Source organism: Hipposideros armiger, unplaced genomic scaffold, assembly GCF_001890085.2.
Source record: "Hipposideros armiger isolate ML-2016 unplaced genomic scaffold, ASM189008v1 scaffold_429, whole genome shotgun sequence".
In the NCBI taxonomy this organism is placed as follows: domain Eukaryota; kingdom Metazoa; phylum Chordata; class Mammalia; order Chiroptera; family Hipposideridae; genus Hipposideros; species Hipposideros armiger.
In genome coordinates, this window is record NW_017731779.1 from 1,102,496 (window position 1) to 1,115,646 (window position 13,151).

General features: G+C 43.3%; 2 protein-coding genes across 6 annotated transcripts in view; one reads left to right on the plus strand and one right to left on the minus strand.

The window, feature by feature from the left end:
• Nucleotides 1-7,628, plus strand: part of BRD10 (bromodomain containing 10) — a 109,567-nt gene extending 101,939 nt beyond the window's left edge. Inside the window, exons 9-11 of one of the 4 annotated variants that reach the window (XR_002126475.1) lie at nucleotides 4,658-4,715; nucleotides 7,041-7,192; nucleotides 7,483-7,628. Coding sequence is in view for 3 of the 4 variants with exons in the window: in XM_019664736.1 (XP_019520281.1) it covers nucleotides 4,658-4,803 (146 nt within the window). In the remaining variant the exon portion in view is untranslated. Of the gene's footprint in view, nucleotides 1-4,657; nucleotides 5,715-7,040; nucleotides 7,255-7,482 lie in introns of those variants that run through there. The other 3 variants (XM_019664737.1, XM_019664738.1, XM_019664736.1) reach the window with 3 other exon arrangements.
• The window catches only part of MLANA (melan-A), a 19,441-nt gene continuing 7,232 nt past the window's right edge, over nucleotides 943-13,151 (minus strand). Inside the window, exons 2-5 of one of the 2 annotated variants that reach the window (XM_019664740.1) lie at nucleotides 12,338-12,439; nucleotides 8,589-8,685; nucleotides 2,567-2,680; nucleotides 943-1,241 (exon numbers count right to left, since the gene is read on the minus strand). In XM_019664740.1, the coding sequence (XP_019520285.1) occupies nucleotides 1,173-1,241; nucleotides 2,567-2,680; nucleotides 8,589-8,685; nucleotides 12,338-12,414 (357 nt within the window). In that variant the 5' untranslated portion in view covers nucleotides 12,415-12,439 and the 3' untranslated portion in view covers nucleotides 943-1,172. The remainder of the gene's footprint in view (nucleotides 1,242-2,566; nucleotides 2,681-8,588; nucleotides 8,686-12,337; nucleotides 12,440-13,151) is intronic. The other variant, XM_019664739.1, reaches the window with a different exon arrangement.

Consider the following 13,151-nt stretch of genomic DNA (forward strand, 5'->3'; position numbering starts at 1 on the left):
GCCATCTGCATTCATCAGTATCTTCCTAGGTTTTAATAAAAATAATTTGCTTTCATTATCTTCATTTTTATAGTCGTCCTCTACTTATGGAAAATGATACTGATTTCCTATTTAGGGTAGTGATGTAAATTTAAGCCAAAAAAAATGTTTGAGCTGATTGAAAGAAAATATGAGATAAATAGTAGTATAGGCGATATGTATGTAGATGTCAACAAAATAGATTTTAATGTCACTATGCAAATAATGATACTATTTCAGAATCTCTGATTGTTCATCATTTCTTCTATATGTTCTTTTGAGAGGGATTTGGGAGCCCAAAGGAACTACATTGTCATTGGGACATTTAAGGCAAGACATCAGTCAAATTACAGTAGCTTTTACTTATTTAAATTTGGACACCACCTTCTTGTTTAACAAAAAATTCTTATGATTAATTAGATAGCATTGAGCCCTGAAATGAAATGTCATTAGGACTGCATTATATGTATTAAGATACAGGATCTCTGCAGTATATTATTGTAGAATCATGGAATTTTAGACCACAAAGGGACACTGTTGACCCTTTCCTGATTAGATGAATCTGACCATATATTGGGTCGTCGGGAAAGTCATGATGTATTTTTCTATGTTTTTCAATGCAAAAATGCATCATGACTTTCCCGACGACCCAATAATTTGGTAGGTCAGTCAGTTCTTGGTCTGAAACCTGGAAAGGTATCCTTTGTGAATATTCCATAGCACAAACTCACCTATCACAATTCTCTTAGAGTTCAGTTTGGTCAAGAGGTTTCTTCTTCAACTATCAGGATAGTAGTTGTTAGTCATTAGCCAAATTTCAACTAAAAAGAAATTAAATGGTCCCAGACACACATTTGAATCCTATCCCTCAGAAAATAACACCGTGGGTTTATTATAATAACATTACTGCTGGCACAGATAGCATAATGCCTTACAATGTTTATTGACAAAGTTTTTCCAATTTAATATTGTTCATCATTTCCTCAATTAGTATTGCTAGTTGCCCTACTGAGAATTTAAAACTAAGTTTATTATTAGAGATGATGTACACTGTTTCTACAGCATTCTGAGGCAGAACATTAAATGTCCATATTAAATTTAAGCAAAAGTGTGAGGGAAATTATTTCAGCATCTTTCAGGGGCCTTGCTGGTTCTCACGGCAAATAAGGTGGTGGTGACAGTTCTGCAGAGAGTTTCTCATAGGCGGGTGGAGCGTTGGGAACCTGTGAGAATGAGAAAGAAAGGAAGAGTATGGGCTTGGCAACAGTGCGTATGTTTCTGGGCAAGTGATTAAGTCAAAACAGCATCATATTTATACTTTTGCTCTGGACTGAAACTTAAATATCCACATCTAATTTCCACTCAATGAGATAATCATTGTTAAATTTCACAATATGTTGAAATATTGTTGGGAGGAAGAGTAGAGAAAAACAGGGATAAGGGGCTTCCCAAAATCTCAAAAATGTATCTATACCTGGATTATCCTTGTCAGTAGAGGCCCCAAGCCCTAACTAATGAATCCCTGAACCCTGTTTACACACACTAATATATATTGCTTCTTTACCACATAGATAAATCCTTGTAGCTGTGTCTAAAGGCCATCGCGCTATCAACAGAGCACAAATGGGGCAGGCCTTCACTTAATGCTCACAATAATCCTAGGAGTATTTTCATTGTTTTCATATTACATGTTGGGAAACTGAGGCACAGGAGGTTAAGTCACTTGCCCAATGTCACACAATAAGTTGTGGCGCTAAGAACAAGCACAGTAATTTGGTTCCAGAGTCAATGCTCTCAACCACTGTGATACACTGTGACACACTGTGATAACACCTACACCAGCGCTATGCCACAGAAACAGTGCCCCACATATGTGACTGTAAAATTTCTAGTAGCCACATTCAAAAAATAAAAAGAAACAGGTAAAAGTAATCCTAATAATATATTTTATTTAACCCCACATACCAAAAGTTTTATCATTTCAACATGTAATCAATATAAAACTCATCAATAAATTATATTATTGAACTCATACTCAGTCTTTGAAATCTGGTAATGTAGTACAGGACACCTTAATTCAAACTACCATGTTTCAAGTGCTGAGTAGACACACATGGCTAGTGGCTACCCTCTTGGACAGCACAGCTCTATACAATTAATAATAGGTCCTTTTCTTTCTCTCTCTTAGATAAATCTATGTTTAGGATATAGGCAAATACACTAAAAACATAAGCCAAAAGGATATTGTATCCTGAACCGAGTTTTTCCATGTAGGGCTCTCATTATTGACCCTGGAAAATCTGGGTGAGAGAGGTCACAATTTAAGGAAATGTCTATTTTTCCCTTGTTTTTTACCTTTGTTATTATTTATTTTTTTATTATGGTAAAATGTACATGACATAAAATTTACCATTTTAACCATTTAAGGGATACAATTTAGTAACATTAAATATATTCACATTCTTTGTTTTTTAAATGGAAATAATTGATTCATTTGTATTAAAAGCAGCCATGCATGAAAACACCAAGATGCAGGATCTCAACCTACTACAGGTTCACAATTGTTTTCTTGAAAAGGCAGTTTGCTGGCTGGGTGACCAAGCCCCACACGTGGACATCTTCCAATTAAAGTACTTTCAGTACCAGCATAAAGGCTTTTGTCCTGACATGTGAATTCATGAAGGTCAGTGGGTAAGAAGAAATAATTGAGTCCATTAAAGAAAAGAGGAAGAAGCCGAAGTTTTAAGAATGGGTCTTAATCTTGGTTCTGCCACTTACTTGCTGTGTGTCCTCTCTGAATTCGTTTTTGCATCTGTAATATGAAGATAATAGCACCTACCTGTCAGAGTTGTGGGAATTAGCTAAAGGTTAAAGACCTAGTACAGTGCCTGACTCCCATCAGTCAATGCATATTTTTAAAGGGAAGGGGAAAAGAGTGAATACAAAAAGTGAACCTCAGAGAATGATTGTAAGTGGAGTAGATCAGAGCTAGTGAGACAGGAGCTGGTATCAAAGTGAGGATAAGCATGTGACAACTTGACAGGGACACACTGTCAATTTCTGCCTTCCCCATAATAACAGCAAAATACCTTAAACACTACGAATGCACATGACGTGATAGAAATGCTGGGATTGTAGCCCTGAGCTTCCAAGTCAAGTTGCAACAATCATGACCTGTCAGTCTAAGGTTAAGTTATGTACCCTGAGTTATTGGGGGGAAGGTAGGTAAAAGTTTAGTGCTTTGAATAGGTTTAGAGCAGCGGTTCTCAACCTGTGGGTCGAGACCCCTTTGGGGGTCGAACGACCTTTTCACAGGGGTCGCCTAAGACATTGGAAAACAAAAATATACTTACATTATGATTCATAACAGTAGCAAAATTACAGTTATAGAGTAGCAACGAAAATAATTTTATGGTTGGGGGTCACCACAACATGAGGAACTGTATTAAGGGGTCGCGGCATTAGGAAGGTTGAGAACCGCTGGTTTAGAGGGTGATACTCTCCATCCCTAGAATAGAATGGCAACGGTTTGTACAAGACAGAAACATAAACCAAAGTGGAGACTGCAGAATCGGTCTACCCTGGTGAGGTAGAGGATTTCATCACTGACATTGTTTAAATGGCTGGCATATCATGATAATAAAAAGACTGACTTTTAGTCGCTTTTATTATTATTCGATTCTCTACAACAGTGGTTTTCAAACTTTAGCATGCACCCGGAGGGCCTGTTAAACATATTGCTGGGCTCACACCCAGATTTACTGACACAGTAGGTCTGGGATCAGGCCCACAGGTTGGCATTTCTAACAAATGACTAGGTGATACAGCTGGTCAGGCCCACACAGAAAACCACAGCTCCACAGACAACTCACCTCCATATTGCCTGCACCTGGGGCAACTTAGCTATGCTCAGACACGTAAAGGATCCAGGCAAGTAATAATGCAAGGGACCAAGTATGATCGGGTGGGGGCCATTGGAAAGGAGAGAGTATATACATCCCATCTAAAGGGACAACCACTGTATAGCTGCCAGTTTTTCCCAGATCTTTGATTTTTTTTTAGAAAAGAAACAAGAAATGGAAATTTTTTTAACATAAAATATTACTTTAAATGTTGGCACTTAATTCAGTTTTTAAAAATAGAGGCCCAAACATATCTGTAAGCCAGATCCATCCAGTGGGGCCTCAGCAGCATGCTCTCTGGGGCACTGGCTGAGGGGGGCTGGGACAGGGAGGCTGTGTGGGTGATCAGCGGCTCTTCAGGCCTGTCTGCAGACCATGGCTCATGTTTGAGGTCTATCTACCAGATAGGACGAACAGAGCATCAGGGCAGGTTTCCCAGGGAGGAGAAGCGTTTGGAACATCAGTTGGATGCAATGAGACATGGATTGAGCTGATACCTACACGGTCTGCAAACTGTAGTTTTCCTAGACTCTGGCCTGAAATAATTATTGATCCTACCTCCTGGAAGGATATACCCGCAAGGACCCTAATCTTGCCATGAGGACACCGGGCGGTTCTGCTCCCCTCCCCAACTTCCAGCAGTACACCTCAGGAAAGGTATTTAATGTTTTCTTTCTCTTTACTCAATTATCGCTTTTATTCTTTTTTTTTTTTTCTTAATCTCTCACCTGCCATAGGATGGGAGCATGATCCACTCCTCCAGTTCACTGCCAGCTCTCTGCATTTGCATTCAAGGTCAGTGTGCATGTTAAAATGCAGGTTCTTGGGTCTCACCACCAGAGCCAGTCCCAGAATCTGCCATTTTAGCAAGAGCTCCAGGTGATTCAAGTTCAGGGGCCCCTGACCATGCACTGAGAAACAGAACACCATGAGACATGCGTGTGAACTGAGCTGTCAGCAGGGGCCTCAAAAATTTTCTCCAAGAATCAAAAGTATTATGTTCTAAATTTCCAAGTGAATGAGTAAAATTGGTAAATACAAAAACCAACTTCCAGTGCCTTACAAATCATTTTCCTACAGAAAACGGAGGTTCCTGCAGAAAGCAGTTTTTCCTTTCGAAAGATGTTTTTCAGGTCTAAGGGGAATTATTAGCCAAGGGAGAAATTTTAGGAGATCTTAATTCCAACCAATCTTGCTACTGTTCTGTGGTCAGTGAAAGTGGGAAAGCAGACATTTCAAAGCTTAATGAAGGTTGATAAAGGTAAAGTAACTCAGGTCCCTGGAGCTTGCATTTATTGTCATTTATGTTCTGTTTTAAAATGAAAATAGAATCACCAAAGAGCGACAGGGAGGTAATTATGTAATTAAATGCAGTACTTAATGCACTATTTTACATAATTTTGCCTACATTTCTTAGACTGCTGATCCCCAATCTGGCATTTCAGAAGATATGAAAGCCTCAAAACAAGATTTTAATATTAATTTAAAAAATAAATGACAGCATTTATTTAGACAATAGGGGAACCAGGGAATAAAAACACAGTACTATCTCATAAAAATTCCAGAAACTCTGCAAATCACTGTTCTAGATCCAGAGAAATGGAGGCATGGTAGGTTGAACTTGAACCTTACCAAGTAAAATGTTCACAGTATCTGAGCCCATGAGGTTAAGGCTCTTGGTTATTTTTAAACTGAATGAGTTTAAGATGAGAGTGTTGAAGCAGAAAGGAAAAAAATCATTGTTTTTTCGTCTAGTACAGTGGTTCTCAAGCTGTGGGTCGCGACCCCTTTGGGGGTCGAACAACCCTTTCACAAGGGTCGCGCCTAAGACCATTGGAAAACAAAAAGATATTAACAGTAGCAAAATTACAGTTATAGAGTAGCAACGAAAATAATTTTATTGTTGGGGGTCTCCACAACATGAGGAACTGTATTAAGGGGTCGCGGCATTAGGAAGGTTGAGAACCGCTGGTCTAGTAGCATCAAGCCAGCAATTGTGAGACAGCAGGAAATTGGTACTAGCATAATGAGTCTGAAGAACTTTCACTCCTTGAAAAAATAAATCATTGTGGTTTTTTACATATAAACATAGAATGAAATTAAAAACTATATAGAAAAATTGTTCAATAAAAGCTGATATATATCATATTACGAGGTCTGACAATTAATGTCACGAACTCATCCTAAAAAAAGTGCTACATATCTCATTGCTGAATATCACTGCACTCACCTTCAAAGTGTCTTCTTTTCAATATGTCCTTTATCTTCAGGTAAAGGAAGAAGTCATTGGGGGCCAGATCAGGTGATTAGGGAGAGTGTTCCAACACAGTTATTTGTTTACTGGCTAAAAACTCCCTCATAGACAGTGCTGTTTGAGCTGGGGCATTGTTTTGATGCAAGAGCCATGAATTGTTGACGAAAAATTCAGGTCATCTAACTTGTTCACACAGCCTTTTCAGCACTTCCAAATAGTAAACTTGGTTAACTGTTTGTCCAGTTGGTACAAATTCATAATGAATAATCTCTCTCATATCAAAAACGGTTAACAACATCGTTGCAACAAGTTTACGAACTTAACTGTCAGACCTTGTATATCACATATGTCTAGGTATAGAACAGAGAAAAGGAGGCTCAGACAGGTTAAAATCTAAGGTCATGAAGCAAGTCGATGGCAGACAGTGAAGCCAAATCCTGATTGCATACCATTGGGTGACAGCTGTATGCCAGGCACTGTGCTGGACACTGGAGGTACAAAGATGAGTAAGAAATAGTCTCTGTTCCAGTTCATAAATGAGGGAGAGAGAAGGGGTGAAGAGGCAAAAATCAAATAGCCAATGACAAGGCAATGTCATAAACCCGTGGTAGAGGTACAAATGGTGTTCTGAGGCAAACAGCAAAGTCCCTCTCTAACCTGTTGTGGACAGCCAGCACAGAGAAGTGTCATATGAGCAGGTGTCCCATCCCTAAGCTCCTAACCCAAGGCTTTCCTGTGGTACTTGGTTTGGATTCTTTATTCAGACTCAGGACTTCTCCTTCCCACTGAATGTCAACACACTGGAGGGCTGCTGCTCGGTGGGTGTGGCAGCTCTTTTATGGTTTATATTTGGGACATTCTGGCAGGATGGACATTAGGAAAAGGGACACATGGTACTGCCCAAGCTTCCTGGCCAGGAGAAGAATTTGAAGCTACAGCTCTCACATTCCTCTTATTTTCTTCTGAATGAAGTACTTGCTGAATGAGGAATGGGACTTTTCCAACATCTTTTGTAAAGGTGATTATTTTTCCATTACATGTCAACCTTAGTAGCTTTCAGATCTATAAAAACAAGAAAGACAGGAGGGAGGGAGGGAGGGAGAGGAGAGAGAGAGAGAGAGAGAGAGAGAGAGAGAGAGAGAGAGAGAGAGAAATGCCTTTGGATTGATTCTTAAGTGCTACCTGGTTTTGAAGCGAGGTTTCTGAAATCTGTAGGTTTTATAGTTTAGAGACTCAGTTTCCCATTTGTGGAAGATCCTGCTGCCCCAAGACTGGACTATGTCATTTGTTAGCTTCCTGTTTATATAGGTAAAGAAGGGGAAAATCCTATTAAAACCACAATGGCCATCAGAGGAAGATGGAGCCTGTTAAAAACCTGGTCCTTGGGCCGGCCGAGTGGCGCGTTGGTTAAGAGCTGGCTTGGGACGTCAGAGGGCCCCTGTTTGGATCCCACATATGAGGGCCAGTGACACTGCCCTCTACAGCTAAGATGCTGAACAACAGCTCGACCTGGAGCTGGGCTGCCATGGGTCGCCGGCGACGGTGTAGGCTGCAGTCCCCTGCTGCAGTGGGTTGCCATGGGCTACCGTATGTAGCCAGCAGCCAGCGTGAGTGGCCAGCAGCTGCCGTGAGCAGCCATCCAGAGGCCGGTGACTGATCTGCCTCGCCTGGGAAGAGCGCAATGATGGTGCCAACTTGGGCCAGCGAGGCAACATCCTCCACAACTAGACTGTAGAACAAACCAACAGCAACTTGTCTGTTCCCCTTCGCCCGATTCCCCAGCACTGTTCCCCTTCCCCAATTCCCCAATAAAAATCTTTAAAAACAAAAACAAAAAAAAAGAAACAAACAAAAAAAACCCTGGTCCTTTGTGCTGCTCAGGAGTGCATGATTTCCTCACTGCATTGGTGGCTAGATGGGTCCTAGGTATGCTGGGTTGCTTGGTGTAACAAAATTAGAAGAACCTGGAATTCCCAGGCAGCCTGAGAGAAAAGGAGTGAAGAGGCACAGAGAGAGAAACGGGCCATTGAGTAGAGTAGTGGAGACAGTGAGAATCCCCAGAAGGATTGATAGGACCTGGAGCGCCTCGCATGCTGCTGTTTGCTGAGCAAGAGAACATGACCATGAACCCTTCCCCTGCACCCCACAAACTATCCCTGTTCCGCTACACACAGAGTCAGGCACTCAGGTTTGCTATGAGTGGAACCAAAGAGGGGCCAAGTTCCTGGTGGGGTTCATGCCTGGGTAGAAGCCAAGGAGTTGCGAGAAGTGCACTGTAGAGAAGGGCTCATCAGAACCAGGAACCAGAGCTAGAGGGGATCATGAGAGTGTTACCCCACTCCCCAGAAGTTCAGAGAAAAGGGGAGACGGGGTCCTGGATCTGGAAGGATGCCAGCAGTGGAAACTTGACCAACCTTCAAGATTCTGTATCCACTTCGTCTTCTACAATACCAGCAGCCGATGAGCAGTAAAACTCCCAGGATCACCGTCAGAAGGCCAAGCCCCATGGCCCTGGCCAAGAGGTAGACAAATCCATGTTGGTACAGAAGCCTTGTTTCACAGTGTGATGAAATGTTCTCTCTCCAATGGGGCTTTGCCCGCCCAGAGCAGCAGCTCCTGGCCCCCAAGTCATTTCCCACCCCATGCCACACCAGGCACCCCCAGGCCTCCTACACTCATGTCCAGGGACAGCACCTCCTCTAGGAGCCTCTCAGGTATGTGCCAACAGGAGCCGTGCTAACTGGCCTGCGCACAAGTACACAAGTGCCTGGTGCAAGAGGTGCAGCAGCAACTGGCCCTTATGTGGACAATATATTTACTGAGACTGAATTATCTTTTCACCAGGGCTGGTTTGAATCATTTTCTCCAACTATCAAGAAGGAAATGGAAATTAGCATTGACTTAACTACTCCAAGCTGGGTGTAATGCTGGACATTCCACACGCATTATTAGCTTATTTGATTCTCACAGCAACCCTGTAAGGTAGGCACCACTTACCATCCCCATTTCACAGATGAGGAAATAAAGGCAGAGGTTAAGTGCCTTGCTGATGGTCATACAGAGATAGCACAAGACAGGCTGGACTTTGAACTTGAGTCTATCTCAGTTGTGTTTGTGTCCCCCAACTCCTTGCCCATCTCCTCTCCATTCCTGCCCTGAATAACATACTCATGTTCCTAGACTCAGCATCATTTCCCCCCAGTATGATGGCAGCCCATCCTGCCTTCTCTCACAGGCAGCCCTGTGGTGGTAATCAGCAGTGTGCTCACCTGCCTGCCTCTTCTAGAAATAGAAAAAAGAGCTCCCGGAGGAGTTGTTTAGTTTTTGGCTTGTTTGTTTTTTAATTTGTGTCCTCAGTGCCTAGAAAGGGTCAGGCACTTAGGTGTTTCAAGATGTATTTCCTGAAGATCCATGAATGGATGGATGGATGAATGGACAGTTGTATGGATGGCCAAACAAATGAATAAAAAATAAATAAATGAGTTATGGCTGATTACAAATACACATCCTCTCCCCCATAATACCAGTCTCTCTGCAAAATGAATGAGCCATTTAATATCGTCTTTAAAAATAACTATTTACAAATAAGGGGATTTGTGGCAAAATGTTACTTTAACCTCTTGTAGGTCATTGACACTCTAGGGAGGATGAGGGGATCCGCAGCTTTCCACAGAGCAGGTTTTGGTTGGGATGGAGAGAAGGTAATGAAGTGAAGGCGAGAGCTTGGAAAGCAGCCCCTGAGGTCTTAGAGCTGGCGTATTCTGTGTGAATGGAAGTGGGTCTCATGGGATTGAGAGGTCTCTGAGGTGATAACTATCACATAGGGATGCCAGAGTCCAGCCCAGCTAGTAGGACACAAGTCCCATGTTTATGCTCAGCCAGACAAGCTGCTATCAGGCTTCCATTTGCTCCAGGCATCCAGTGCAGGTCACCAATGATCGGACTAGATGGGTCAGTGCTTGCTACTTACTCTAGTCTCACCTGAGTGACCTGGAAGAGGCATCTGGTAATGGAGCTGAGGGCAGAGCCCTTGGGAGGCAGAGATTAGAGATGTGACCTCTCCAGCAGGCCTGACTGCCAAGTCAGAGGCCTGCTGACATTTGGAGTCAAGCGCTCTGTAGGTATTTAATAAGTACCTCTCGGTGGGCTGGGCATGGGTTACTAAAAAAAGTAGCATAGGGGGCTCAGCCCTGGGGAGAAGTGTCTAGCCAAACCTGGCGCGAAGCTGCAGCATCACTGAGACGGCTCTGAGCCTCAGCAGCAGGATGCAACCCCGAGGCTACGCCAGCCTTTTGGGCCCTGTGGCCAGTGGCCCGTGTGAAGCATTACTCAACTGTTTCCAGGGCCTGGGGCTCTGCTCTTCCTGCATAACATTGTCAATTAACTAACCTCTGGCTGATTTTACACTTCACAGCATGAGCAACATCAAAGTAGAAAGTGCCAAGCCTTTTATCTGTGACTTGCTAAAGAAAGGCTCTGCAGAGCGGAGTGACTATAAGAGATTGAGTAGCTGCAGGTGAAAATAAGGTCTAACAGGCTTCTCCTGAAGAGACCTTTGCCCAGTACCACCTACTGGACCACCTCCATCTCAGGGCCACAGAGGCATGAAGCCTGTCCATCTCCAAAGAGGACAGAGAGAAACGTGAGATGACGGTACTGGATCAAATGCTGACCTAATTATGCAGGCCAGTCTCCCCACTTTCTAGAGCATGACCTTGAAACCTACTGCAATTCATCCCCATCACCAGCAGCTTAGCGGCCACTGTACCATTCACTGAACACCAGTTTGTGCCAAGCCCCTGCATAGAGGCTTTTAGTCCACCTTCATAACAATCCTCTGAGGTAGGTATGATGTTCATTTCACAGCCGACATCCCAGCACTTTAGACTGGTAAAATGCCTAAGGTTGCAAAACAGGTAAAGTGGCAGAGCCAGCTTTCAAAGCGGCTGGCCCAAGATACCCAGCAACTGAGTGCTAGAATTTGGGCCAGACCCAGGTCTCCCATCTCGAGGGCCAGTGCTTTTCCTGCCGTCGTATCACCCTTTGCTGAAAGAAGCTGTCACGAGGAGCACTCAGTGGGCTCTCATGACTGAAGGCAGCTGATGAGATTCCCAGCATGCCTGAGCACTGAGTTTACCCACCAGCTCTGCGGTTATTCCCTTGGATATCTTCACACACACAGGGCTCTGTTCCGGCTCTTTACACACAGTCACGTTACACTCACACACACTGAATGACTGACTGAAAGTGGAAAACACCAGGATATGCCAGACACACCAGGAGAACTCACTACCTAGCTGGCCTGGGAGCCTCCAAGTGTCACCCAAATACCTCTGTCAGTGGAGTCACCTGAGATGCATGTTACCGTGCAGAGCCTGGGCCCCCACCCCCAGTCCTACTGAATCAGCCTCTCAGGTAGCAGTGCATAGGAAACTGCATTTTTTTCAAGCTCCATGGGTGACTTTTACCCTCTCAACTGAGAGAATTCCTCTCTACTGAGGTTTTACTGCGACAGAGCCTGTTGAGTCATCATGGAAAAGCCAAAACAATATCCTATCTGATAACAGTTGTAATGTACCCTGAAGAAAGTATACTTTTGCTCTTCGGACATTTTTTTTCAGAAGATCTGCCCACCCTCAGCCTCAGTTGATCATGCAGGGATGTTAGAGAATCCCACATGGTCTTCTGAGGAAATGCTCCCAACCTAAGTGCTTCCTCAGTGCCTTGGAACGGTTCTACGGCTTGCTTGTCCCTCTAGTAAAGATTTGTCAACAGTTCTTCCCCATGGGAGAGTAGGTTTGCAAGAAGTTCTCTTAAGAGATCACTTAAGAGATGGCCCAAGAACACAGCTTAAGGAAAGGGAGCTTGCGCCCAGACAGAGATATTTCAGCCTGGGAACATAAAGCAAAGCCCTAACAGCCAAGAATGCAGGCAAAAATGGCCGGATCCAACTTTTTTTGACCATTCATATTTCCTTGCTTGTTGGACTTCAGTGGCACTTTTGTGAGCCCTTTGTGGGACCACAGCATCTCCTCACCTCATTGCCGTGGTTTTTACCCTCTGCAGAAATGAACACTAGAGAGAATTATGGACACGCATATGGCAGTCGGAGTCAGGTTATGTCAGCAAACGGCAACCCCACTGGGCCCAAGTTTGAACTTACCCTCCAGCAGTGATGTAGGAGTGGCCATGCCCTCTCTTGGGGTACCCGTAGATGGAGGGAGGCTCTTCACTTGGCATCTTGTGGGTTCAGGCCACAGGACACCTAATAGCAGAGGCACATACACATCATTTAAAGCATCCAGAGCACCCTTGCTCATCATGTCTAGAAGACCCACAAAGATTCCCACTCAGTGACCATTAACAACAGCTGGGACCTCTGGTTTTTCTTTGTGAGAGGATGTGTACCTGCTTCTGTCACTGATATTGAGCCGGAATTGCTCAGGTTTCTAACTCCTTCCACCAGCTGAAAATTAAGTTCAAAGATGAAACTACATACAAAAGCAAAAAACTTTCAGATTGAGTTATAATTTGGGTGAAAAATGCTCTTCATTTGCCCTCAGCTTGATCCTATAACACAAATTATAGAGAAACAAGCAGACAAAAAGCATTTTTATTCAGTCTTTACTTTCCCTGGCCCAAGACTGTGGTTAATAAAAGAAAAATATTTCTCTCCAAAAGTATTTGATATCAATCCATGGACAAACAGAAGACGGTGATGACATAATGTGTGTGAAGCTGAGAACAGCCTCCCCAAACCCACTTTCCAACAAAGGAAAGTGCCCCATGCAGGTACCTGGTCTAGTCCACGTTCACCCCACCCAAAACCAGCTGAGAAAGCACACGACCTGACTTTTCTAACAATTTTTTATCCCTCCCACTGAAATCAATTTCTGCTTTTCCCTCATTCAAGTCTCATGACTGGGGTTTCATATATATATATATATATATATATATATATATATATATATATATAT